Below are 26,480 nucleotides of genomic sequence, written 5' to 3'. Positions count from 1 at the left end.
CCTGGGAGCTTGAACTTTGTGGATTCATAGATCAGTGGTATGCAAAAGGGAACGCAACATATCATTTTGGTCGCAATATACAGTACAGTTATGTAAATATGCTGTCCATTATTTCAAGTAAAACCTAGTGACAGTTTCAGAACATTTTTTGGAATCGTTTTAAATATATAAAGAGAGACTAATTTATACCAGAATTTAAATGAAACATGAAATTAGACCGAAGATAAATCAGTCAGAAAAGTTGCGGATTTTGTATATTCTGTGGTTCCACGAGTTGAAATATTTGTCTTTGAAGCCCTACTGTCCTATGTTGTTCATATTATGGGAATTATTAGAAGACTTGCCAACTTTTGTGTGATACCATGGCCTTGAAAAACAACCTGAAATGCCTATCGAGTCCTACAAATTATTACTTTGTAGCTACTCAAAAACAATTAAAGCCTCGAATAAAAATAATAATTTAAGTTTTCCTTTACGTTAGAATATTTAATAAAAAAGTTGATACACCTATATCCTAATCTGATAACTAAGAAAAAAAACTTACTTTTGAAATAAATATCTTAAAAGTAAGATAATAAATGCTCTTCTATACACATTTAAGAAAAAAAATGGATTATTTTGATAAAAATAATATGTACACAAAATATAAAATATCTGTAAATATAACGGAACTGATTGTAAACTAAAAAAATGAAAAACAACTGACTATTTACTTGTGAAAGATAAAATAAAGTCCTCATAGCAATTTTGCGATGTATTGGTTCAAAAACAAAGTTAAAGGCAAAATAAATAAAATCAGGAAGTGTCGAAACCAAAACAGGACTAAAATAAGGATATCCACATTATATTAGAACGGATATACTAGAACCCATATAAACAGAACAAGGACACTAAAAAGGACAGGATAAATATTAGACGTAGTGATACTGATGTCTATGTAGAAACACGAAAGACACACATAAGACAAAGGAAAGGAAAACATTGAAAATAATTATGATTAATAAGAACGAATAACAAACTATGAATCCAGAAAAATACAGCCTACGGTCACCAGGGCACACAGAGAGATTGCTAGAAAAAAAAAAATGGTAGAAACAGAACAGAACCAAGGAAAAAATAGGAAAGTTGAAGGAAATCACCATCTATAGGACTGAATAGACTGTGTGTAGCAAAATTTGGTTAGGATCAGTACAAAATAAGACCAAGGAAAACTATGGGTCCAAAAGGATTGTCTTATCTTTGAAAATGTCTCCAGATAGATTTTTTATTTTCAATCTGTAAAACTCACAATGGTTTCAAGCAATATAATATGAGCCGTCTCCTGATAGATCAGTATAAAATAAGACCAAGGAAAGGAAAATATTGGGAACAATTATGAGTAATAAAAATGAATAATAAACTATGGGCCTAAAAGAATAATAACCGAGAGTTTGCTAGAGAAAAAATGACAGATAAAGAAGAAGAACGAGACAAAAAAGAGGAAGTTCGTACTAGATAACGAAATATAGAAAAGAGTGGAAGGAAATTAATTTATAGGACTATAAGGTCGGTGTGTAGTAATGTTACAAATGTATTATCCAATTGAAGAGAAGAATTATAGTTTTAGCAACATAAAAATATGAAAAAACTTGTCTTATCCATTAAATATTTTGTAATTGTCCATTAAAAGGTTCCGACATAAAGGTTTACTATGCAAAATTGAACAAACTTTGGATGGATACTTTAAAACAAAAATGAAACTGTTTTCTAAGTCTAGTTTCATCATTTTGGATGTGTTGAAACACCAAAGAAATATTTAATGAGGTATGTGACACAGAAAATATCCCCAGGCTTTGATTGAAGATATTGAAAATTGAATATCAAAATGCTATGATTCCTCTATTTATTCACCTGTCTTATAAGACCCAACCGTACGTTTGACGTACAGAAATAAAATATATGTATAAATTTAAAAATATTATATTTATATATTTAAAATCTATGACTTGCAAAATTAAAAAAAATGAAAAGTAGAATCTTTTTTTTTCATATTGATATGTACTTTCAAGTACATACAAACTCATCTTCATAGCGGTTAAGTATCACAGAAATGTAAAAATATTGTAAAAAAAAATTTTTTACCTTCGGTTGCTATTTCTATCCGTTAAAGGGTCTGAAATAGTACGTGAAGTTGTTTTCGAAAGAATTCAAATAAAAAAAAGAATCAGAACGTAGATTCAAGAAGCCTACTCCTCATCAGAAAATTATTTTCAATATTTGATTAATTCTTAAAAAGTTTATATAAAACCTGGACGAAGTTAATTATATTTTATATAATAATATATTAAATTTATTTTTATGAAAAAAATCAATCAAATAAATTGAAATTATTTTTCTGATATTCCAAGAAACTAAACCGATATTGTCTTATAATTTTAGGCTGTATGTTGTTTTAATTAATTGATTAATTAATTTTGAAATATTGGATATCAAAAAAATTGCAGAAAAAAGAGAGAATTAGTTTCAAATATTTTTTATTTTTCTTAAATAAATGCATATTACCAATTTCATGACAAAATTAAAATATATTATACCAAGGACTACTGAAGTTATTTTTCTCATAAAATTTTGGTTGTTTACTAGGAAGCATTTTACCATAGAAAAAATTTTACTTCTTTCAAAACATTAATAACAAGTTTCGGTATAAAAGAAAAATTAAATTTACAAGTAATTGGTAAAATAATTACTTCCTTTGATGCACGAGGGTTGGAATACATTCCATGGGGTACAGTAGAAACCACATCAAAAGGTAGTGAAAACAATATTATTACCTTAGATACGAATATAAAGTAAAAATGTATATTTTGGAAAAAAGGAAATCACTTTGTTGTAGAACTGAAAAACTTTCCAATGTTTTTTTCCTTTCTAATGTATAGTGACTTGCTTTTACATTTTATACAGGACTTGTAATAAAAAATCTGTTCAATTGTTTATGAAAGAAACAATAAAGTGTGCCAAATACTCTGAAAATGGTGGTAGATGATGGAAGTGGAATTGGATAATGGTACAAATCCTTGTGGGGTCCAAACAAGCTGTTTTTGACGTTAATAACAACTTCCTCAGGTCTTCTTGCTTTCGAATATGTAGTGAAAGTTCAAAAGATTGTTTTTACTTTTTATAAAGGACCTCAGACATCCTTGTAGAAAAAAATTTGATTCCGAATGGACATTCTTTTATGAAAGAAACGATAAAGCCTACCAAATACTCTAAACATGGTGGTAGATGATGGAACTAGAATTGAACAATTGTACGAACCCCTGTAGGGTTCAAACAAGCTGTTAATAACAACTTCCTCAGGTTTTCTTGCTTTCGAATATGTAGTGAAAGTTCAAACGATTGTTTTTACTTTTATAAAGGATCTCAGACATCCTTGTAGCAAAAAAATTGATTTCAAATGGACATTGGTTTATGAAAGAAATAATAAAGTCTACCAAATACTCTTAACATGATGGTAGATGATGGAAATGGAATTGAATAATAGTATAAATCCTTGTGGGGTCCAAACAAACTGATTTTGATGTTTAATAAAAACTTTCATGTCATCTTGCTCTCAAATATATTGTAAACTTTCAGAAGCTTGTGTTTATTTTATATTCAGGAACTCAGGCATCCTTGTAGCAAAAAATCTGGTTTCGATTGGACATTCATTTATGAAATAGATGATAAAGTCTACCAAATATTTTGAACATGGTGGTACATGATGGAAGTGGAATTGAACAATTGTACGAATCCTTGTGAGGTTCTAAAAAGTTGCTTTTCACGTTAATAACAATTTCCTTGGGTATTCTTTATTTCAAATATATAGTGAACCTTCAAAAGTTTGTTTTTAATTTTTATTCAGGACCTCAGAAATCTGGTTTCGAATGGACATTCGTTTATAAAAGAAACAAATACTGTTAACATGGTGGTAGATGATGGAACTGGAATTGAACAATTGCACGAATCCTTGAGGGGTCCAAACAAGCTGTTTTTGACGTTAAGAGGTAGGTAGCTGTGGTATTAATCGGTTTAAAAGAAAAGTAGACAACTATTATAGGAGAATTTGGTAAGAATTGCATTCACCAAAAAAAAAATATGGGTATATATTGATGACATTAGCACTATCTAAAAACTTTGCCGGTTAAGAGTAAATCAACAACGTATATTTCAAAATTTTGATCAAAAACTGTATTGATATTCGAATGTTTGCCCAAATTATAAGACACATTCCAAATCATACACTTTCCTTTCCACAAGAAAGAAAAATATTGTTAATATGATCAGAATTATCATAAATTATTTACACAAAGAAAAATATTGTATGAAAATTTCGTGTACTAAATCATTTTAATTTTTTTTTAATCAAAATTCCAATCATATTAACACAGTTTTCCCAAAAATTATTAATAATATATATATTCGATGGACAAAAATGCTGTTAAAATGTTAAATTATATTAATATATATATATATATATATAGTATTTCCCAAAAGTCCCAGGATGGAACCATAAGTTTCTGTAAATCGAAGAATATCCAACGAGACATCAAAACTCTTAAATGACTTAAAACTTTTATACACTAGTGAGCGTTCATAATGAAAAAACAAAGAAGTACATCTCCAAAAAGCAAAAAAATTATCAATAATTATATTATCAATCGAAAATATATTTTTAATCTATAATTGTATGAAACTAATTAGATATTTGATGTCATTTTACATCCAGTTACCAATAACTACGGATCAGTGTGTGTACACATGGCAGTCAACGTGTTAAAACATTCTTTCATCATACATTGATGGTTTAATTACCTTTAAAACGAGCTAATCACCCCCGAAAGAAACTATCAAGTACATAAAAGTTTTAATTAATCCCATTTACACAATTGTTTCCATCCCGATACTTTTCGGAATCACTATGTATATATATATATATATATATATATATATATATATATATATATATATATATATATATATATATAGATATATATATATAGATATTTTTTCGCTCGACCAAAAACAAATTAAACTAGATTATAAGAATAATTTGTCTCGAATGAAACTGAATTGGATATTTTTTTAACAGCCACACCGAACCGATTATAAGTACTAATAAAAAAAAAAGTACTACCCGCCAGAAATTAAAGAAAAAAATTAATTAAAAAGAAAAAAAATTAACGGGCGAACAACCCACCCGTATGATCAGCTGTAGTATATTCCGCTAGCAGTGGCGATGCAGCTAAGGCAGCATAATTTGTGTAATCGGCATAGGGGGTGTAGATGAGCCCGTGTGGATCACCGGGAGAAAGAAGAGACCCCGGTGGTGCGGATCCGTTGAGTATGGACGCTGCTGTCGTCGGTACCGACATTCTCGGCGACAATATTAACGGGGCTCCCAATGGTGCTGCCGGAGTTCTTAGAGGTGTAGCTAATCCGGGTATGGCGGGCGATAGCAGGCGTTGAGTTTCGACTGCAGATGCGGCTAACCGCCTCCATTCTTCTTCGCAGCCTGGAATCAAAAATTCTGCCAACATTTATTACAACATTATAACTTTCAAACGGGGTGAAAATTTAAATTATAGATAGAAAATGGTTTTAAAGTTATGTATTTAATGTAAATAAATGTTTACGTTTGAACCAACAAATGTAGAGTATAACTCACCTGCTACCGAAGCCACTTTCGTCGTGGAATCCCTGTATGTGCCATTTATTATAGCTAATTCCATCAATTGCCTTTTTTTCAATTCATCTTCTCCGTCGGCTTGCTGAATATAAATTAAAAAATATTATTAATTCGGTTGGCGGTAATTTCAGTTTTGTAGTATGAAATAATAAACTTTTTTTTCAACAAAGAATAGTTTTTTAATCAATTATGTATTTTCCATTTCGCCCAATGACCTTTTGCCGCCTTTCTTTCAGCTTCATGACCAGGAGCGATTGAAAGAATTCTGCAAACTTCGAAATGAATGGTAATCAGATGGTGTAAGATCAGGGCTGTATAGGGGATGCGGCATCGCTTCCCAGCCAAGACTTTCATTAATTGTTTACAGTAAATATCAGAATTAATCGTTTGGTTATTTAGAAACAGCTAAAAAAACACACCATCTTTGTAATCCCACCAATCTGATAGCATGAGCTTTTTTTGAGGTTTGATGGTTTTTGCAGATTCATCATGTTTTCTCCAGGATCATTTTCGAACTATGTTAGTGTACAGAACCCATTTTTTATCCACAGTGATGATTCCTTTCAAGTAAGGGGCGGTTTAATTTCGTGCATATCGCACTTTGATTCTTTGTATTAAATGATTTTCTTTCAATTCGTAAGGTACCCAAATATAAAGCTTCATAACTAGCCCAAGACATTTTAGTGTTTTTCCATTGTTGTGTTGTAGCCTCTCAAACAGTTTGTGCAAATTCTTTTAAGCACGGGCCATAATGAGATTTTCAAAAAGTCTCTAGGGCCGGAGAATGTTTCTGGTGCGGTTTTTTCTTTGACCAAAATTTTTTTTTTTTAAAAACACTACAAGTGTTATTTTAAAGCTTTTAGGACAAAGAAATTTGACAATTCATAACAGCTAATTGTAATAATAAATTGTCTTGCTGCTGCATCCGGCCCACGGGCCGCTTTTTGTACGCCTGACCCTGATAGGATCGGATTATGTATGGTCCCAACGCTTTTGTCCGTGTCAGTTTATTTCGAGCCTTGAGTGTGTATTATATAGTTCGATGGTGTATTACAAAAAGTTTGCCCGTTGAAGCAAAAATGGTAGTTAGAAGGGTTTATTTATAAATTGGTAGAGCGAGCACACGAAAAATTATTTTCATCGAAAGAGACTTCAGCTTTAACGAACTTTGAACAGTTTAAAAAATTGTGATATCTCCTAAAAACCACGATAAGACAATGGTGTACCAAAGTGCATCGGTTTATTTTCAAAAAGACAAAAAGTTATCGTCAGTATTTCGGAGACTGTTCCAGGAAACTGATGGTGGGATTAATTGCTCCACTACAACTTTGTGGCATACTCTGGAAGTTATGATGATACATTCAGTAAAGGATGGGTTAATGGTTCAAAAAGATGTGACACGAAAACTTCATCTAATAATGGTGAAAGGATAACTATTCTACATGCGGAGCCAGAAGAAGGATTGATCCGGTCTGGATCATCACCGGGATTCAACCGTGGCGGTTTTCGAAGATTGGTTTCAAAATTAATTAAGAATAGCTGTATCGTGATTGATAATGCGTCATACCATAGTAGTCGAAAGAATAAGATACCAGGTTCCAGTAATAGAATTTTCGTGCGAACGTGACGAATACTTCCACGAAAGTTATAATGTTCAAAAATAGTTAGGAACTGTAAAAAGTTATAATTTTTCAAAGGAAAAAGTATGTGACAAAATTGCAAAAGAAACAGGTCACGAAATAATTCGGCTTCCACCATATTATTACATATTTAATCCGATCGAGTTGTTATGGCATAAATTATAGAGTTGATATAAGTCTTAACACGTGAAAAAAAATTGAGAACTCATTTAGATGTATGTACACAAATATAAATAGTTTAGAAACCATGAGAAAATTATTGATTTGCAAAATAGCAACTTTGTATGTAACATGCCTCATAACGGCTTGTTACGTTTGTCTTCAAACATGTTGAATGCTCCTTTATTCACGTATTGTGGTATAGTAGTCACCTCCCACTCCATTCACGAAATTCGACAAAACCTCGGAATGTATTCGAAATCGTCCTCTACCTATCTACCCTCAAGTGTTCAAATCAAAGCGAAGTTTTCTTTTATTTTATACAAGTTTTGTGTAATAGTTTCCTTGTAAATTCGTATTTTCTACTTATTTGAGGAACACAGTCTGCAATACCAGAATGTTGATCATTATCAATAGAATAGAACAGATTCTTGTTTGGTTATATTTAGAAAAATACATTGGCGAGCCAAAATTGAGGTCAATTCAGAAATTGCGAATAATTTTAGCGTCAATATTGATAAGGATTAGTAGGCGTTAAAGCAAATTTTTTTTGACACTTGACAGCTGTCATTAGCTGTCATTCGATGTATTAGTTTACTGTTGTTGTGTAAAACCTAACGATTGCAAAGTGTAGTGATTTAACAGGCCCATAATGCCTTTAGATCCGATTGTTGTGGCAAGAATTGTCGCGCTGTTACAGGATGGTCGGGGGCAACGTGAAACTGCAAGAATTGTTGGTGCTAGTCTTTGTGGTAATCATTAGAAGACTAGGGTCTGAGTGTAAAAGAGTTACCACTCAACAAGATGGCCGATTTTTGGTATCCACAAGGACAGCTACTGCGGTTTCACTGCGAAATCAGTTGGAAGAAGTGAGAAATGTCAACGTTAGTGAATGCACCGTTAGAAGAAGACTTCATGCTGCTGGTCTGTCATTCAAAATAATGGCTACAAGTCTCTCGTTACAACGCCATCATCGGATTACAAGATTGACATTTCCTAGAGATCACATTCGTTGGAATGATGATGACTGCAGCTGGATATTGTTCTAAGATGAGTCGCGTTTTTGCCCAACTGGGTAGGATGGACGTCGACGAGTGTGGAGAAGACCCGGGGAAAGATATAATGAATTTTGCATTGACGAGCGTCTTCCATTTGGCGGTGGGTCAGTTATGGCTTTGGCGGGAATCTCTGCACCAGCTCGTACATAGAAAATGGCTCCCTAACCTCTCACAGGTACATTACGGAGGTGCTAGAAGACCGTGTTATGCCTTTCATGGTGACTCAGGGAGTATCTGGATGAGGTAGAAATTAAGCGGTTTGACTGGCCAGCTCGCAATCCAGACATGAATCCCATAGAACATGTCTGGGACGAGTTGGGACGACAGACACACACCAAGCAATCATCAATGAAAGAGGAGGGAATACACGTTATTAATGTCAAGTTTTTTCGGCCAAAATGTTAATGTGTTGCTTTTTCAGAATAAATCATTAAATCCAAGAGAAAAATGCATTTTTCTTTAGTATAGAGTATCACATTCAGCTTACAAAAGCACAGGTAACGATGTACAGTTTGCGAATGCTATTTGAAAACGTAAAATTTCAAAGAACATGAAAATTGTATATAAATCCAATTTGTTTATATGTTATAGTTCCTTTTTATTCAAATCTGTTCTACTTACTCGTTCTGTTCCCCAATTAAATAGAAAATAGGAATAAAGATAACTATAATAAAAAAGCAAAGTTAAAAAGATATTTGAAAAACTTATCAGCGAATATAAAGCAAACTTTCTAAAATTTCGCTTTGATTTGAACACTTGAGGGTAGATAGGTAGAGGACGATTTCGAATACATTCCGAGATTTTATCGAATTTCGTGAATGGAGTGGGAGGTGACTACTATACCACAATACGTGGATAAAGGAGCATTCAAAATGTTTGAAGACAAACGTAACAAGCCGTTATGAGGCATATTACATACAAAGTTGCTATTTTGCAAATCAATAATTTTCTTACTGTTTTTTTCCCGTGTTAAGTCTTTATCAACTCGATCATCACATCACAGTACTGTTTAAAGCTGGTATAATTAGACTATAATTTATGCCAAGCAAAGTTAAAAAGATATTTGAAAAACTTACCAGGGAATATAAAGAATGATTCACTAAAATTACTAAAATTTCACATTGATTTGAACACTTTTAGATAGGTAGAGGACGATTTCGAGTACATTCCGAGATTTTATTGAATTTCTCGAATGAAATCAGAAGTGACTACTGTACCACAATACGTGAAAAAAGGAGTATTAAAAATGTTTGGGGAAAAACGTAACAAGCCGAATAGAAATCAAATCAATATTATAAAATTAAAATTTATTAGTAAACTATAAGGAATTTGATTATTGAATTTTATATAGGTTTCGGTTACAAAAGTAGATTGCGAAAAATACTGTAATAAGACTTTAATACGATCTGTACCTTTACATGATGAAATTTCGAGTATATTTATTCAAGATACCAAAAAGCACGTATAATTGTTTATTTAAACAATTCGTTCATTGTCCATTAAACATAAAGTGACAGACTAGCATCTACCTGACTAATAAACCTTGAGAAACGATGTAAATTAGAAATATATAAGAAAATTTGTATTCTGAAGGCCTCGTTTTCTCTCTCTCTCAAGACTTTAATTGACATTTATTATAATTTATTGGCAAACTAAATTAAATAGCCGCATAACCCGTTAATATTTTGAAAAATGTTACTTAAGTGAGAAGTTCATTATATGGCCTTAAGCATTTAGTACATCAAGAGAATGTTGATTAGAAAGAAGACTATTATTTTATGAAAAATAAAGTCAGGGCTGGACAAGATTTTATTTCTAATGAATATTAAATAAACGTGGAGAATTAAATAAGAAGAAGTTTTGAGATATATCAAAATATTCTACATTAAGATCTATACCCTTGAGGTATCTCCAAAACAAATGATTTGAACGCTTCAACCGCTTCTTAGGGTGTAGAAAAACGTTTACTTCGTAATTTATTCTTGATCTGCGGGAATAAGAAGAAATCATTGAGTTCCAAACAAGGAATGTACGGCGGATGACCCATCAATTCGATGTTTGGACTGTTCAAAAACGTTTTTGATTAAATTGAACCTTCTACATTGCTCCATTGGAACGGCGGCGACATGTCCAGTTATTGCGAAAAAACCGGCGACCAAAAGCTTCGTGCGTGAATAACTTTTGTTGGATGTGGTTTGGAAAGACCCATACAGGCGATTGCTGTTTAGATTCGGGTTCATATACATAGATCCATGATTCGTCGCTGCCCAAATATCAGCATCGATGTTTTCTGGTAAACACGGTGTATTGAGATGTTGTTTCATCCCCAAAAGTCGAAGCGAGTTGATTGACACATTGCTGTTAGTTTAATCAAAAATCATAGAAAATGTTTGCGACTAAATTCCATTTTTTGATCAAGATAAACGTTTCAACAACTCAAATGGCACTCGTATGACAAAACGTTCACCATTAACAACGCCAACTTCATGATGGCGATGACAGATTTGACATATCCACATCAGTGTTGCCATACTTTAAAACTTAAGCAGCAATTCTAGTACTAATTCCATAAAAGTATTTCTGGTAACCTTTTTTTTTTTAAACTGTCGATGACTTATCCAAGTAATTTGTCTATAATTACCTACTACATCGGTGCCCTAATAATAATATGGTAGAAATAAATCATTTGCTCGATATGAATTTAATTATATCCGAAGAAGCTGAAATCACTAGAAATTTACTAAGTTCGATACTGTTTCTATAAGTATTTTGTATGCCACTTGTCTTTATTTATTATTAGAAATCTGTGTGAAACTTTGAAACGGAAGGCGTTTTGTAGTTTTCATCTAGTTGATTCTAATAGTTTTCTAATCGAAAAATCGCTTAAATGCCGATCTAAATGTAACAAAATTAACTTGAGTTTACGAGAAATAATGATCAAAAAGTGGATAAAACGATACTTACCGGTACCAAAAGTTTTCTGACTTCTTCTACCGCCCTTTGTAATTTAACTTGGGCTCTGTTTTCTGTATCTTCGACTGTAAGAAGGACGTGGAGTTCATCTGAGAGGTGTTCCCAATTTGGTTTCCCTCTATTTTGATCTTCCTGTAGAGAAAAGTACAAAAAACAAACTTGAAACAAGGATTTATGATTACTTCAGAATTTTAACTAAATAGAAGAACTTTACTGTTTTATTTTTAACATAAACTACTTTGAGGGTTGTTATGGATTGATGTCGAAATACCCTTTCTGTCGCTTCGGTTCTTGTATTGCCCCATATTGCTCGTGGTTTTCCTTTTATCGTTTTTTTTTTAACTTTCTTCTTTCTTCTTTGTATGGATTCAACTTTAAAACCTTCTCTACAATTTCTAGTAACTCCTTTCACTCTTTTGTGGTATTACATCTCTATACCTTTCTGTCAATACCCAATATTCACAGCAAAAGAACTATAAATTGCTTTTCTTCATACCCATGGTATACTTAGTTCACTTTATCTATTCTATTATTTAATCTGTTTTCCTGTTTCTTCCAACACGATTCCTAACTCTGATTTCAATTTTTTCCGTCACATTTTCCACTACTATAACTTTAGTTTTCCTTTATTTTCATCTTCTTTTCGTTTTCTATCAATATAGGGGTTCCAGTGGTTTAAAATTTCGTGTAGATCTTTCTGGTTATCTGCTAGGATCATCTGCAAAAACGCATTCAGATATAGTTGTCGGTATTCGATATAAAGTTTAACTAATTCATCTATGTAATCTATCCTCGCATTCTTTCTTGTTCCGCGAACGTCTCTAATTCCACGTTTCTGCAAATGATTCTTCTTTGTAGATACATTAAGTGACTCTCGTTTATTTGGTGCTAACATTTCTTCATGACTCGTTCTTCCATATTTTCGTTTGTGGGATTCTATCGAAAGCTTTTTCCATGTTTAGGAACGCAATGTATAATGGTTTGAATCTTACCATTTTTCTACAAATTATTTCGTTTTATAGTGCGTGTTTCTATTTTTCCGAAATCTACTTTGAGTCGCTGTCAAATTTGGTTTCATTTAAGCTCACAGTTTCTGTTTGTTAAAAAATCTTTAGAGGTGTACGTAACGGGAATATTCCTCTATAATTATTGGACTCCTTGGTGTCTTCAGGAATCTTTTTTCCTACCTATAATTTATTAAAAATATCTGGCAGTAATAAGGTCGCTTTTTCTCTCATGTTTGTTATCATTTCGGATCTGTTTTAAATTTATTAGGTTGCGATTTGAAACGAACGTGTTTCTTTCTCGTATCAATCTCAAATTTCTCTTTAAATTGAAAAAAACTCCGACTGAATGCTATAAATTGTTGCAAGAGTCCTATGAGGACAATTCTCTAACTTGTGCGCGTGTTTTTGAGCGCTTTAGTGAGGGCCGAGAGAGCACTGAGGGTCCAGGTTGTAAACGCTGATAAAGAAACTGTTAGAAAAATTGTACACTAGGAATTACACATGACAAAAGTGCTCAAAAGTCTGGCTCCTGACCAAAAGCTCTTTCGTCAACGGTTCTGCTCAGATTTCCTTGAAAAGATCCGATCAGAAAGGGAAAACAACAGAGCTCCTAGAGGTCCTCACCAAAGAAGACTTCCAGTACTGGTTAGATCAATGGGAAAAACGTATGGAAAGGTGTGTGGCGATGGGAAGGGGATATATTGAAGGGGATCATTCGATTGTAGAATAATTTTTATATTGAAACCTTTTTTTCGTAACCAGTCTTGTTATTTAATAGTCAGACCTGGTAAAGACTCAGTTTTCGTTTGTTACGATTCAAAGATGACTCCAAAAGAAATTTTCTGGCAAAAAGTTGAAAATTAACATTATTGGTACTTACAAAATATCCTCTTTGTAGCGTGAAAAATTGAAAATTTAATTTAGTACAAAACCGTCATGGTAATAATTATTTATTTCAGTAGATGTGGATACATTATATGACATAAAATTACGTCTTGGCCAGGTGTCAAAAGCGATTAACTAGTTTCGTAAGATTTCCAGTTTTGTTTTCTTTTTTATTAGAATTTTGGAATACTATTTATAGTCAGTGAGAATGTCTCTAAAAATAGACGAAAGTTATCAATTCTATGTTTGCAATTCTTTTACACACAAAAATAACTTTCGTTATTTCAAATAAACGACATCCTGTATAGAGTGAAAATCCTATTATGATCACAGACTCTTCTTTCTTATGAATGAACATAACCCACCGTCAAGACAATGCATTCAACCTCATTCTATTGTAAAACTGTTACTAATTGTTATTTAATATCGTCAAACATGAAAATTGTTATTATTCAATTGTATTGTTGTTATTCATTATTAATTTGAAGAAAAGTATATTGTATAGCTTTCGGTCCCTGACCTACCAATGCATTAAGCATAAAAAACGTGACATCTCAAACAAAAGACTTACAATATCAGATTATACTCAAATCGTGATGTACACCACACGTATATTTATATAAATCTCGTTACTAGTCGCGAAAATTTCGAAATTAGCGACATCTGTCAGTTTTATTTAAAACTTCAATAGAGGTGAACAATAAAGATAGAATGCGAACTAATTTCGTTGTTTTCTAATTGAAATTTTAGTCTAAATAATAAAGTTTGAAGTGTCTTTCTATATAAAAAATAATCACATATCCAAGAGGTGTAGATATTCATGACTTTCCAATCTTTCAGATTAATTATTATCTCATGAGGCTGGGAAGTTAGACCTGACACCTACAGACACAAACTTTTGATGTTTTTGGAGTCTAATCCTTCTGTTAATGGTTTGCGAATTATATAACATAATCCATAAAGGTAAAAAGGGTTATTTCGTCATTTTTAGATGGATTATTAAACGCAACTATTCGTTCTAACCGCACAGACACGTTTAAGAAATTACAAAAATGAAGAAAACACTAAAAACACATAAAAAACTAAACAGCATCAAACACTCTTATAGATTGTTGTTAACCGCTGTGGAAATTCGATTTCGATTTTTGCCAATACCAAAAGACGATTTTTTTATTAGTTAAATTACTGAGAACGATTAAAATAAAATATAAAATATTATTTTCTAATTGTTTATAATAGGAGCTTTCACGTCTTTTTAAATTTTAGTTAATAACGGTTATTAATGCGGTTTTACACATTGTTGTCAGATTTTTCGCTTATAATGAAATATAAAGAACTTTTTTTGTTATAAAAAATTTTTTTTTGATATAATCAAAAATGTTGAATATTGTTTCTTATATAAACATATTATAAAAACTTTTCTCTACATATTATTTTATTTGCGATAAATTTAAGAATAAATTTGAAGTATCTAACAGATAATTTGATTTATTTTCCGTATTTCTCTCGTATATTCTATTTTATCTATGGAATCTTATGAATTATTATTTCTTAACCTTTAAAATGATACGTTTTAATTTAATATAGGGGATATCAATTAAATATAACAATAGAATTGTTATATATCGGTACACACCTTTTTTTTGTCCCTCATCGAGCCCTTCCCTCGGACCATTATTTTGCAGCCAGTTTCTTGTTCTAGTTGCTTGGCCGTCATGCCCCTTGGCCCTAAAATCCTCCCCACAAAGTTGAACTGAAAAAAAAAATAAGTTATTTGTAATATTCTTAAGAAAAATCCCAGCACAGAATAGTCGTGTGGGGGCGGACTGTATTATTAAACATTTAGGGCTGTTTAAGAAAAATATTTAACAAAGTATTTTTTGATACCATCTTGTATTTTAAAATCAAGTAAATAAACCATTAAATATTAACATTTAATACATAATCTGAAGGTAAATTATTTGATTGAACGTTTAATGAAAAACAAAAACTATTTATTTATATATTTGATCATAATTTTGGAGGTTAGTATAATAAATATACGGACAAGATTTTACTAAAATTCATTAAAGATATATGGCAACATTGCGTTGTCATGACAGACAGAAGATAAGCCGATAATATTTATTTTATATTATAAATGATATTTTGAATATTTTTAAGGTATAATTACCTATATATATATATATATATATATATATATATATATATATATATATATATATATATATATATATATATATATATATTTTCAATTTAGTATTCGAAAAAAACTGTATAGATATAAATTTTTCCAATAACATAAACCTACTATTTCATTTTTATACATAAAAAACGGTCTGGTTGATTCCATATAGTTCTATGAGTGTACTCTGGACACTGTCAAAATTTGAAGGTATTGAAATTCTATAGTTTATTTCACGTTTATAATAATAAATAATAAAAAACGGCGAGTAAACCTAAAACAACAAAATACCGGTGTATTAACTTCTATAAATATTAATGTTTATGTAATGGTTTCCCCGATCACGTGCGATGAACATAGTGTGCACTCATCGATTCCCGTGGCGCGTTTGTGAACGCTGTGATATAAGCCGTCGTTTTAAGAACGCGCCCAAGCTGTCAATGCATTCTAAATAACCGCGTTGTTGTCAGATTTTTTTGTACAAATATCTTATTAGTTGTGGAATTGATTGGATCAAAATGTTTGAATTCGAATATTTCTCAAATTACTGGTGACTAGACTATAATGAAAAATAATACCCGGAAGATTTTATTTTATGTATAAATAACTGTTAGAATATTGATGATATCTTCGTATAAAATTTTAATATTATTCATTCGAAGTACAAATGAAAGTATTGGCAAGCGAATACTAAGAAATTTACAACAATTATACGCAGATGTTGTCAATTACAGTAATTATACAACATAGCCCGAGTGCATTTTCAAAACGTTTACTAGTAATTCCGTAATACTAGGTCACCTCCAGAAAAAAAAGTATACAAACATTTATTAAGAGTGATGTTACAACTAGAGAATTTTTATAGATTTGTTTCACATTAATATTTAACTTATTTATTACAAAAATCGCGTTGTTATTCAAGGATTGTACGTTACACTTCAGAAAAATAAAATAAATTATTATACAGGATTAGTTTGTAAATATCTTAATATCTCACAAATCATATATTGAAATATGATTTTATCAGGTATTGAATGGTTGTCATAGGTGCATATATTTACGTTAAAAACAACTTACAGAGTGGTCCTCAAAAGTGTAGTGACTACAACAATGAATTAAATAATAAATTAAATCAGTTAGCTAATATATAGGGTTGTGAACATCGTAGTTATTGTAATGATATATTTTAAAAATGGAAAACCCTCTTTTTAATAAAATTAATTACCATAATTTATAGACTAATTGAATATACAGGGGGAAAGTAGAAAAGTCCTACTGAGCAGACTAGCGTTTGCTCACGTCGTCGTTGTCTTAATTTCTTTACAAGGGGAAAGGGATAATTTAATGCTCATTTTACTCACTTTTATATTCAAATAGCTAAAATATCGGTGCACTTTAAATAAGAATTTATGGTTTGTGTGGATGAGGCGTAGGAATATTGAGAGTTTCATCAGGGGCACAGATGAGGCGTAGGAATATTGAGAGTTTCGTCAGGGGCGCATATGAGGCGTAGGAATATTGAGAGTTTCGTCAGGGGCGCATATGAGGCGTAGGAATATTGAGAGTTTCGTCAGGGGCGCATATGAGGCGTAGGAATATTGAGAGTTTCGTCAGGGGCGCATATGAGGCGTAGGAATATTGAGAGTTTCGTCAGGGGCGCAGATGAGGCGTAGGAATATTGAGAGTTTCGTCAGGGGCGCAGATGAGGCGTAGGAATATTGAGAGTTTCGTCAGGGGCGCATATGAGGCGTAGGAATATTGAGAGTTTCGTAAGGGGCGCAGATGAGGCGTAGGAATATTGAGAGTTTCGTCAGGGGCGCATATGAGGCGTAGGAATATTGAGAGTTTCGTCAGGGGCGCATATGAGGCGTAGGAATATTGAGAGTTTCGTCAGGGGCGCATATGAGGCGTAGGAATATTGAGAGTTTCGTCAGGGGCGCATATGAGGCGTAGGAATATTGAGAGTTTCGTCAGGGGCGCATATGAGGCGTAGGAATATTGAGAGTTTCGTCAGGGGCGCATATGAGGCGTAGGAATATTGAGAGTTTCGTCAGGGGCGCATATGAGGCGTAGGAATATTGAGAGTTTCGTCAGGGGCGCAGATGAGGCGTAGGAATATTGAGAGTTTCGTCAGGGGCGCAGATGAGGCGTAGGAATATTGAGAGTTTCGTCAGGGGCGCAGATGAGGCGTAGGAATATTGAGAGTTTCGTCAGGGGCGCAGATGAGGCGTAGGAATATTGAGAGTTTCGTCAGGGGCGCATATGAGGCGTAGGAATATTGAGAGTTTCGTCAGGGGCGCAGATGAGGCGTAGGAATATTGAGAGTTTCGTCAGGGGCGCAGATGAGGCGTAGGAATATTGAGAGTTTCGTCAGGGGCGCATATGAGGCGTAGGAATATTGAGAGTTTCGTCAGGGGCGCATATGAGGCGTAGGAATATTGAGAGTTTCGTAAGGGGCGCAGATGAGGCGTAGGAATATTGAGAGTTTCGTAAGGGGCGCAGATGAGGCGTAGGAATATTGAGAGTTTCGTCAGGGGCGCATATGAGGCGTAGGAATATTGAGAGTTTCGTCAGGGGCGCATATGAGGCGTAGGAATATTGAGAGTTTCGTCAGGGGCGCATATGAGGCGTAGGAATATTGAGAGTTTCGTCAGGGGCGCATATGAGGCGTAGGAATATTGAGAGTTTCGTCAGGGGCGCATATGAGGCGTAGGAATATTGAGAGTTTCGTCAGGGGCGCATATGAGGCGTAGGAATATTGAGAGTTTCGTCAGGGGCGCATATGAGGCGTAGGAATATTGAGAGTTTCGTCAGGGGCGCATATGAGGCGTAGGAATATTGAGAGTTTCGTCAGGGGCGCATATGAGGCGTAGGAATATTGAGATTTTCGTAAGGGGTGCGGATGAGGAGTAGGAATATTGAGAGTTTCGTAAGGGGCGCAGGTGAGGCGTAGGAATATTGAGAGTTTCGTCAGGGGCGCATATGAGGCGTAGGAATATTGAGAGATTCGTCAGGGGCGCATATGAGGCGTAGGAATATTGAGAGTTTCGTCAGGGGCGCATATGAGGCGTAGGAATATTGAGAGTTTCGTCAGTGGCGCATATGAGGCGTAGGAATATTGAGATTTTCGTAAGGGGTGCGGATGAGGAGTAGGAATATTGAGAGTTTCGTTAGGGGCGCAGGCGAGGCGTAGGAATATTGAGAGTTTCGTTAGGGGCGCAGGTGAGGCGTAGGAATATTGAGGGATTCGTCAGGGGCGCAGATGGGGCGTAGGAATATTGAGAGTTTCGTAAGGGGCGCAGGTGAGGCGTAGGAATATTGAGAGTTTCGAAAGAGGCGGCATCTGATTGTTTGATAGATAAAGATGAAGAAGACATATGTTATTTTAACACAAAAATATTCTCCTGCGGCAACCATAGAACACCTGTTTCCATATTTTTCTAATTGTATTGTAAAATTGGGATACATCGAGAGTTTGAATGTAAATATTATAAATATAAAAGGAAAAATGTATGTTGGTATGTACTCACATCTGGATGTTCTTTAACTGGTACGTATACTTTTTCTGTGAGTGTCATTACTGGCCCATCTGGATCTGGTAGCACTAACGGTTCCTTTTTAACACCATTTATTTGAAATAAACTAGCTCTCACTTTCGCTATTTCTGAAACAAAACAATATTAATTAAACAATGTTACATAGTTACGAAACATGTTGAAAATGCAGTGAGTGGTTTTACCAAGGTATCGAAGAGCTTACTGAAGGTTGGGTTAAAATCATAAAATACTTCGATATTAAAGATTTTTTAATAGAAAAAGTGAAAATTGGAAATCGACATTAGGATGAAGTTTGTCCCCCTTTGTCAAAAGTCTCAATGAAACATCTTGACATTGATTCCTTTAGTTTAGGGCACTAAATCATCGTGAAAACCCACTTTAATCGTGCTTGTTATCATTTTTTTGTAGTACAATCCACCTTATTTAAACGTCTCTTAAGAATACGCCACAAGTTTTCAATTGGATGTAATTGTGGTAAATTAGCGCGCCCTTAAGTCTGGACCAATTTCAAATTGTGGTAAAAGGCCAATAGCTTCAAGTATTTCCATAAATGGAACAATCTTATGGCGGAATATTTGAATGTGTTTCGCAGAATTCATCATGTCTTCCATGAGAATTAAACATTCAGTGGTATTCGTTGAGAAAAAATATCTGTGCAGTAGGGTGTGTCACACACGTGTCACTTTCACCCGTCCAACAACAATTAATTGATATCCCCGTACAAATAAAGGTGTTTCAATGTTGAAAATCACTTTTATTCAGTCGTCAACAGTTCATGATTTGTATTTTGGCCAATGCCATAATGCAGTTAATTGAAAATTGTTTTTTCTTTGGGTTTCTTGATCTTACGTCGAAGGCTGATTGATTTCCATCAGAGCTCCATCCCTTATTCTTTGTTTTTTTGGAGACAATGATTCGGGCTTTTACTGTACAAATATTCATTTTCGAACTAGCAAAAGTTATAATATGATATAAATATTATAACCACATCGATTCACAACTAAACTGTTGACAATCTGATACGAAAAATTGTTATTTAGAAACCGAAATTTCCCTATTTCAGAAGTGAAAATTTCATCTTTAATTTTACCTTTTTTTATTCCATTCAATTCACTCAAGATTTACCAGAATTCGAATTGGGAAGCTATTTATTTCTCGGTAATTACTATAAAATTACAATTTTTGTCGGTAATAAGATAATTAACTGAAACAAATTTTCCAACTTAGTGAACTGATGACTGTATCAACAGCTGTAACTCATATATATTTAGAAATTACAACTTGTAGGTAAATTGTTTACTTATTTTTCGAAATGTTTATCGCATAATTATGTAATCATTGTTATTAACAAGAAGAAATGACGCAATTATCGGTATTCGATATTAATAAATCATCAATATGAAATTTATATCATCAAACAGTTACAATTGCGACGTGTGCACATTATCTCGTTAAATTTTTGTTTAAAATTATTTGCTCTAAGAAAACATCGTTTAAAAGATCAGTTTTACTTCTTGGAGAACCGATTTTTGGTACTGCTAACCTTCTGGAACACATTCGAAGAGCAGGATGAATACTGGATTGAAAACCGCCAGAAACTCAATAGTAAACGTCTCGTTCTATAGAAGAGAATCAATATTGCATGTAGAAGAGAATAGAAAAGCAAGAAATTGAATTTTTATCAAATATTTTCTGGTAGAGTTTCAATATCACCTAGCAAATACATAACCAAATTGATAAAGTTGCTTGACTGCGTAACCTGTGATTCCGGGTTCGAATCTAGATCCCGCTTTGATTGGCAATCGTTCTTAATTAATACTTAGTCGACAAATATGAGTTGGAGACATTTGTGACCAACAAAATGCCTTCTTATGGTCTCAAAAACATAAGTTATTACTTAAGAAGGTCTGTGTTTGGTAATAAACATAAATGGAGGATCGATGGGAACATTTAGACGCCGCAAGCCCCAAGGATCTTCAAGAAGAGTTGAGCTTAGTGAAGCATCAGATTCCTGTTTCAAGTGATAACAGAGTGGTAATTGGAGGACCGGGTTCAGATAGACGAGGCGTAATTTCCACAAAGACCAAGTTGTTGAGGGCCACTGAATGTTGTGGATCATCGAGGATGACTAAGAAGATTTCAGATTAGAAGTTTGTTCAGTTCTTATTCTAATACATGTTGAAAAAAGTACAAACATCGCATAGATGATTGGCTTGATAGATCACGGTTTTCTCATTGTGTCATAATCGATAGTTTGTGTCTCAGGAAGGAGTAAACACTCAAAGAATTGAAGCTTTATGTCGACCATGTAGTTGAGTACCAATGACGACATTGGTGCGTCAAGACTTGTATAAATTGCAAGATTGTGAATAAAAAAGTTTTTAGGTTAGGTGAGGTTAAGTTAGGTTAGGTTAGGCTCGTTTGAATGTTATTTCAAGCAATTTCTTTTCAAATTATACAACATTAACGGGATTTTTTGTACAAATTACAGATGTGGAATAACTTTGTTATAACTCAGTCGTTTTTCTTTTTGGCAACGACCGGTTGCAAAGTTTTTAAGCATTTCGTAGGAAATTCCAATGGATTCAATATCATATAAATTTTATCCAAAGATTAAGAGTTGAATTCCAAGGAATTGGATTATCATTAAATCGCAATAACTGTTTTAATTTTAGTGGACAAAAGCACTCGTCGGCAAAGGTAGATTTTGGAGAAGGTTTTGAATTCTATCTAAACCCAAATTTGACAAAAAATTTTGTAGTTTCTCGAAATTCTATGGGAACAAGACTATTGACTGGACTATGTCTCAAATCGAAAACTCGTATGCTGATGTAACGTCGGGTATTTGTCTTTGAAATAAGAATTATAATACAAACTTTCAAGGTAAAATTTGTTATCAATTTCTATTTGTAAATATAAAACAGCATATAATAAATCTATCATCCAAATATATCGCTAGTTTCTGCAATATTGTTGTTATGGAGACGATATTATAAACTTACGTAATGTCATCAATCGCAAGATTTGCATATTATATCTCTAAAATGAATTAGTATTTAACGAAGAAAAAAATGTTAATTATCAGTTTCCACCTTTGGAAATACATATTTGAATGCCTACATGCGTTTAACAATTAATTTCAAGGTTATAAATATATAAATTTGAAAATATCTGATATTAGTATTGATCCGAAATTAAATCAGAAATTTCATGAAAATCTAGGGTTTGCGCAAAACATTTTCTATTAGTCTATCGTAAAATCAAATGCGAAGCTTTTGAAAGAACACTTAAAGGATTATAATATAGATCCATGTTATTTTTGCGATGAGGCCACTTTTTGTATTAATAGAAACGTAAATCGATATAATTGTAGATACTGTTCACGTAACAATCCTCGTTAGATGCGTGAATCCCACACCCAATATTCCGAAAAACTGTATGTATGTATAAAATAATTCATTGAAGCGTATTTAGATTTATTATACCTTCGTTGGCTCGGATATTTCCAAATCCAAGTAATTATTTTCAATTGCGTTTAAGAAAAAACTTCATTATTGGTAAGTTCAGTCAATAACAATATTCCAAACACCTCAATATGCGTGTGTGGTGAATCAATAACTGAAAAATGTGTTTACCAGAAGATGGATTGGAAGGCGTGGTTTTAACGAATGGCCCCCGCGATCACCCGACATGAATCCTTTAGACTATTTCCTGTGGGGTCAATTAAAAGATCGTAAATGAAAAGAAAGTGAAGTTGTTTTATTGTAGGGTTACCAACCATCCTGTTTTCCAAAGAGAATATTTAGCGAAAAATTTAGGAATAGTTGGCGCAGAACATTTTCTATTAGTCTATCGTAAAATCAAATGCGAGGCTTTTGAAAAAACACTTAAAGGATTATATAGATGGTAAATGAAAAGAAAGTGATGTTGTTTTATTGTAGGGTTACCAACCATCCTGTTTTCCAAAGAGAATATTTAGCGAAAAATTTAGGAATAGTTGGCGCAGAACATTTTCTATTAGTCTATCGTAAAATCAAATGCGAGGCTTTTGAAAAAACACTTAAAGGATTATATAGATCGTAAATGAAAAGAAAGTGAAGTTGTTTTATTGTAGTGTTGCCATCCGTCCTGTTTTCCCAAGAGAATATTTAGCGAAAAATTTAGGAATAGTTGGCGCAGAACATTTTCTATTAGTCTATCGTAAAATCAAATGCGAGGCTTTTGAAAAAACACTTAAAGGATTATATAGATGGTAAATGAAAAGAAAGTGATGTTGTTTTATTGTAGGGTTACCAACCATCCTGTTTTCCAAAGAGAATATTTAGCGAAAAATTTAGGAATAGTTGGCGCAGAACATTTTCTATTAGTCTATCGTAAAATCAAATGCGAGGCTTTTGAAAAAACACTTAAAGGATTATATAGATGGTAAATGAAAAGAAAGTGATGTTGTTTTATTGTAGGGTTACCAACCATCCTGTTTTCCAAAGAGAATATTTAGCGAAAAATTTAGGAATAGTTGGCGCAGAACATTTTCTATTAGTCTATCGTAAAATCAAATGCGAGGCTTTTGAAAAAACACTTAAAGGATTATATAGATGGTAAATGAAAAGAAAGTGATGTTGTTTTATTGTAGGGTTACCAACCATCCTGTTTTCCAAAGAGAATATTTAGCGAAAAATTTAGGAATAGTTGGCGCAGAACATTTTCTATTAGTCTATCGTAAAATCAAATGCGAGGCTTTTGAAAAAACACTTAAAGGATTATATAGATCGTAAATGAAAAGAAAGTGAAGTTGTTTTATTGTAGTGTTGCCATCCGTCCTGTTTTCCCAAGAGAATATTTAGCGAAAAATTTAGGAATAGTTGGCGCAGAACATTTTCTATTAGTCTATCGTAAAATCAAATGCGAGGCTTTTGAAAAAACACTTAAAGGATTATATAGATGGTAAATGAAAAGAAAGTGATGTTGTTTTATTGTAGGGTTACCAACCATCCTGTTTTCCAAAGAGAATATTTAGCGAAAAATTTAGGAATAGTTGGCGCAGAACATTTTCTATTAGTCTATCGTAAAATCAAATGCGAGGCTTTTGAAAAAACACTTAAAGGATTATATAGATCGTAAATGAAAAGAAAGTGAAGTTGTTTTATTGTAGTGTTGCCATCCGTCCTGTTTTCCCAAGAGAATATTTAGCGAAAAATTTAGGAATAGTTGGCGCAGAACATTTTCTATTAGTCTATCGTAAAATCAAATGCGAGGCTTTTGAAAAAACACTTAAAGGATTATATAGATCGTAAATGAAAAGAAAGTGAAGTTGTTTTATTGTAGGGTTACCAACCATCCTGTTTTCCAAAGAGAATATTTAGCGAAAAATTTAGGAATAGTTGGCGCAGAACATTTTCTATTAGTCTATCGTAAAATCAAATGCGAGGTTTTTGAAAAAACACTTAAAGGATTATATAGATCGTAAATGAAAAGAAAGTGAAGTTGTTTTATTGTAGTGTTGCCATCCGTCCTGTTTTCCCAAGAGAATATTTAGCGAAAAATTTAGGAATAGTTGGCGCAGAACATTTTCTATTAGTCTATCGTAAAATCAAATGCGAGGTTTTTGAAAAAACACTTAAAGGATTATATAGATCGTAAATGAAAAGAAAGTGAAGTTGTTTTATTGTAGTGTTGCCATCCGTCCTGTTTTCCCAAGAGAATATTTAGCGAAAAATTTAGGAATAGTTGGCGCAGAACATTTTCTATTAGTCTATCGTAAAATCAAATGCGAGGTTTTTGAAAAAACACTTAAAGGATTATATAGATCGTAAATGAAAAGAAAGTGAAGTTGTTTTATTGTAGTGTTGCCATCCGTCCTGTTTTCCCAAGAGAATATTTAGCGAAAAATTTAGGAATAGTTGGCGCAGAACATTTTCTATTAGTCTATCGTAAAATCAAATGCGAGGTTTTTGAAAAAACACTTAAAGGATTATATAGATGGTAAATGAAAAGAAAGTGATGTTGTTTTATTGTAGGGTTACCAACCATCCTGTTTTCCAAAGAGAATATTTAGCGAAAAATTTAGGAATAGTTGGCGCAGAACATTTTCTATTAGTCTATCGTAAAATCAAATGCGAGGCTTTTGAAAAAACACTTAAAGGATTATATAGATGGTAAATGAAAAGAAAGTGATGTTGTTTTATTGTAGGGTTACCAACCATCCTGTTTTCCAAAGAGAATATTTAGCGAAAAATTTAGGAATAGTTGGCGCAGAACATTTTCTATTAGTCTATCGTAAAATCAAATGCGAGGCTTTTGAAAAAACACTTAAAGGATTATATAGATCGTAAATGAAAAGAAAGTGATGTTGTTTTATTGTAGGGTTACCAACCATCCTGTTTTCCAAAGAGAATATTTAGCGAAAAATTTAGGAATAGTTGGCGCAGAACATTTTCTATTAGTCTATCGTAAAATCAAATGCGAGGCTTTTGAAAAAACACTTAAAGGATTATATAGATGGTAAATGAAAAGAAAGTGATGTTGTTTTATTGTAGGGTTACCAACCATCCTGTTTTCCAAAGAGAATATTTAGCGAAAAATTTAGGAATAGTTGGCGCAGAACATTTTCTATTAGTCTATCGTAAAATCAAATGCGAGGCTTTTGAAAAAACACTTAAAGGATTATATAGATCGTAAATGAAAAGAAAGTGATGTTGTTTTATTGTAGGGTTACCAACCATCCTGTTTTCCAAAGAGAATATTTAGCGAAAAATTTAGGAATAGTTGGCGCAGAACATTTTCTATTAGTCTATCGTAAAATCAAATGCGAGGCTTTTGAAAAAACACTTAAAGGATTATATAGATGGTAAATGAAAAGAAAGTGATGATGTTTTATTGTAGGGTTACCAACCATCCTGTTTTCCAAAGAGAATATTTAGCGAAAAATTTAGGAATAGTTGGCGCAGAACATTTTCTATTAGTCTATCGTAAAATCAAATGCGAGGGTTTTGAAAAAACACTTAAAGGATTATATAGATGGTAAATGAAAAGAAAGTGATGTTGTTTTATTGTAGGGTTACCAACCATCCTGTTTTCCAAAGAGAATATTTAGCGAAAAATTTAGGAATAGTTGGCGCAGAACATTTTCTATTAGTCTATCGTAAAATCAAATGCGAGGCTTTTGAAAAAACACTTAAAGGAGTATATAGATCGTAAATGAAAAGAAAGTGAAGTTGTTTTATTGTAGTGTTGCCATCCGTCCTGTTTTCCCAAGAGAATATTTAGCGAAAAATTTAGGAATAGTTGGCGCAGAACATTTTCTATTAGTCTA

The 26,480-nt window shown here is 32.9% G+C and overlaps 1 protein-coding gene across 4 annotated transcripts in view; it reads right to left on the bottom strand.

Moving 5' to 3' along the window:
• LOC130449076 (protein held out wings) overlaps positions 1–26,480 on the bottom strand; it is a 188,793-nt gene that overhangs the window by 32,395 nt on the left and 129,918 nt on the right. For 2 of the 4 annotated variants that reach the window (XM_056786737.1, XM_056786735.1), the window contains exons 2-6: positions 19,142–19,275; positions 15,063–15,179; positions 11,526–11,666; positions 5,684–5,786; positions 5,216–5,545 (exon numbers count right to left, since the gene is read on the bottom strand). In XM_056786737.1, coding sequence (XP_056642715.1) covers positions 5,216–5,545; positions 5,684–5,786; positions 11,526–11,666; positions 15,063–15,179; positions 19,142–19,275 — 825 coding nt within the window. The remainder of the gene's footprint in view (positions 1–5,215; positions 5,546–5,683; positions 5,787–11,525; positions 11,667–15,062; positions 15,180–19,141; positions 19,276–26,480) is intronic. The other 2 variants (XM_056786738.1, XM_056786736.1) reach the window with 1 other exon arrangement.

Source organism: Diorhabda sublineata, chromosome 9, assembly GCF_026230105.1.
Source record: "Diorhabda sublineata isolate icDioSubl1.1 chromosome 9, icDioSubl1.1, whole genome shotgun sequence".
Taxonomy (NCBI): Eukaryota; Metazoa; Arthropoda; class Insecta; order Coleoptera; family Chrysomelidae; genus Diorhabda; species Diorhabda sublineata.
The sequence above is the reverse complement of the archived record's forward strand: the minus strand, read 5'-3'. Positions and strand labels throughout refer to the sequence as shown.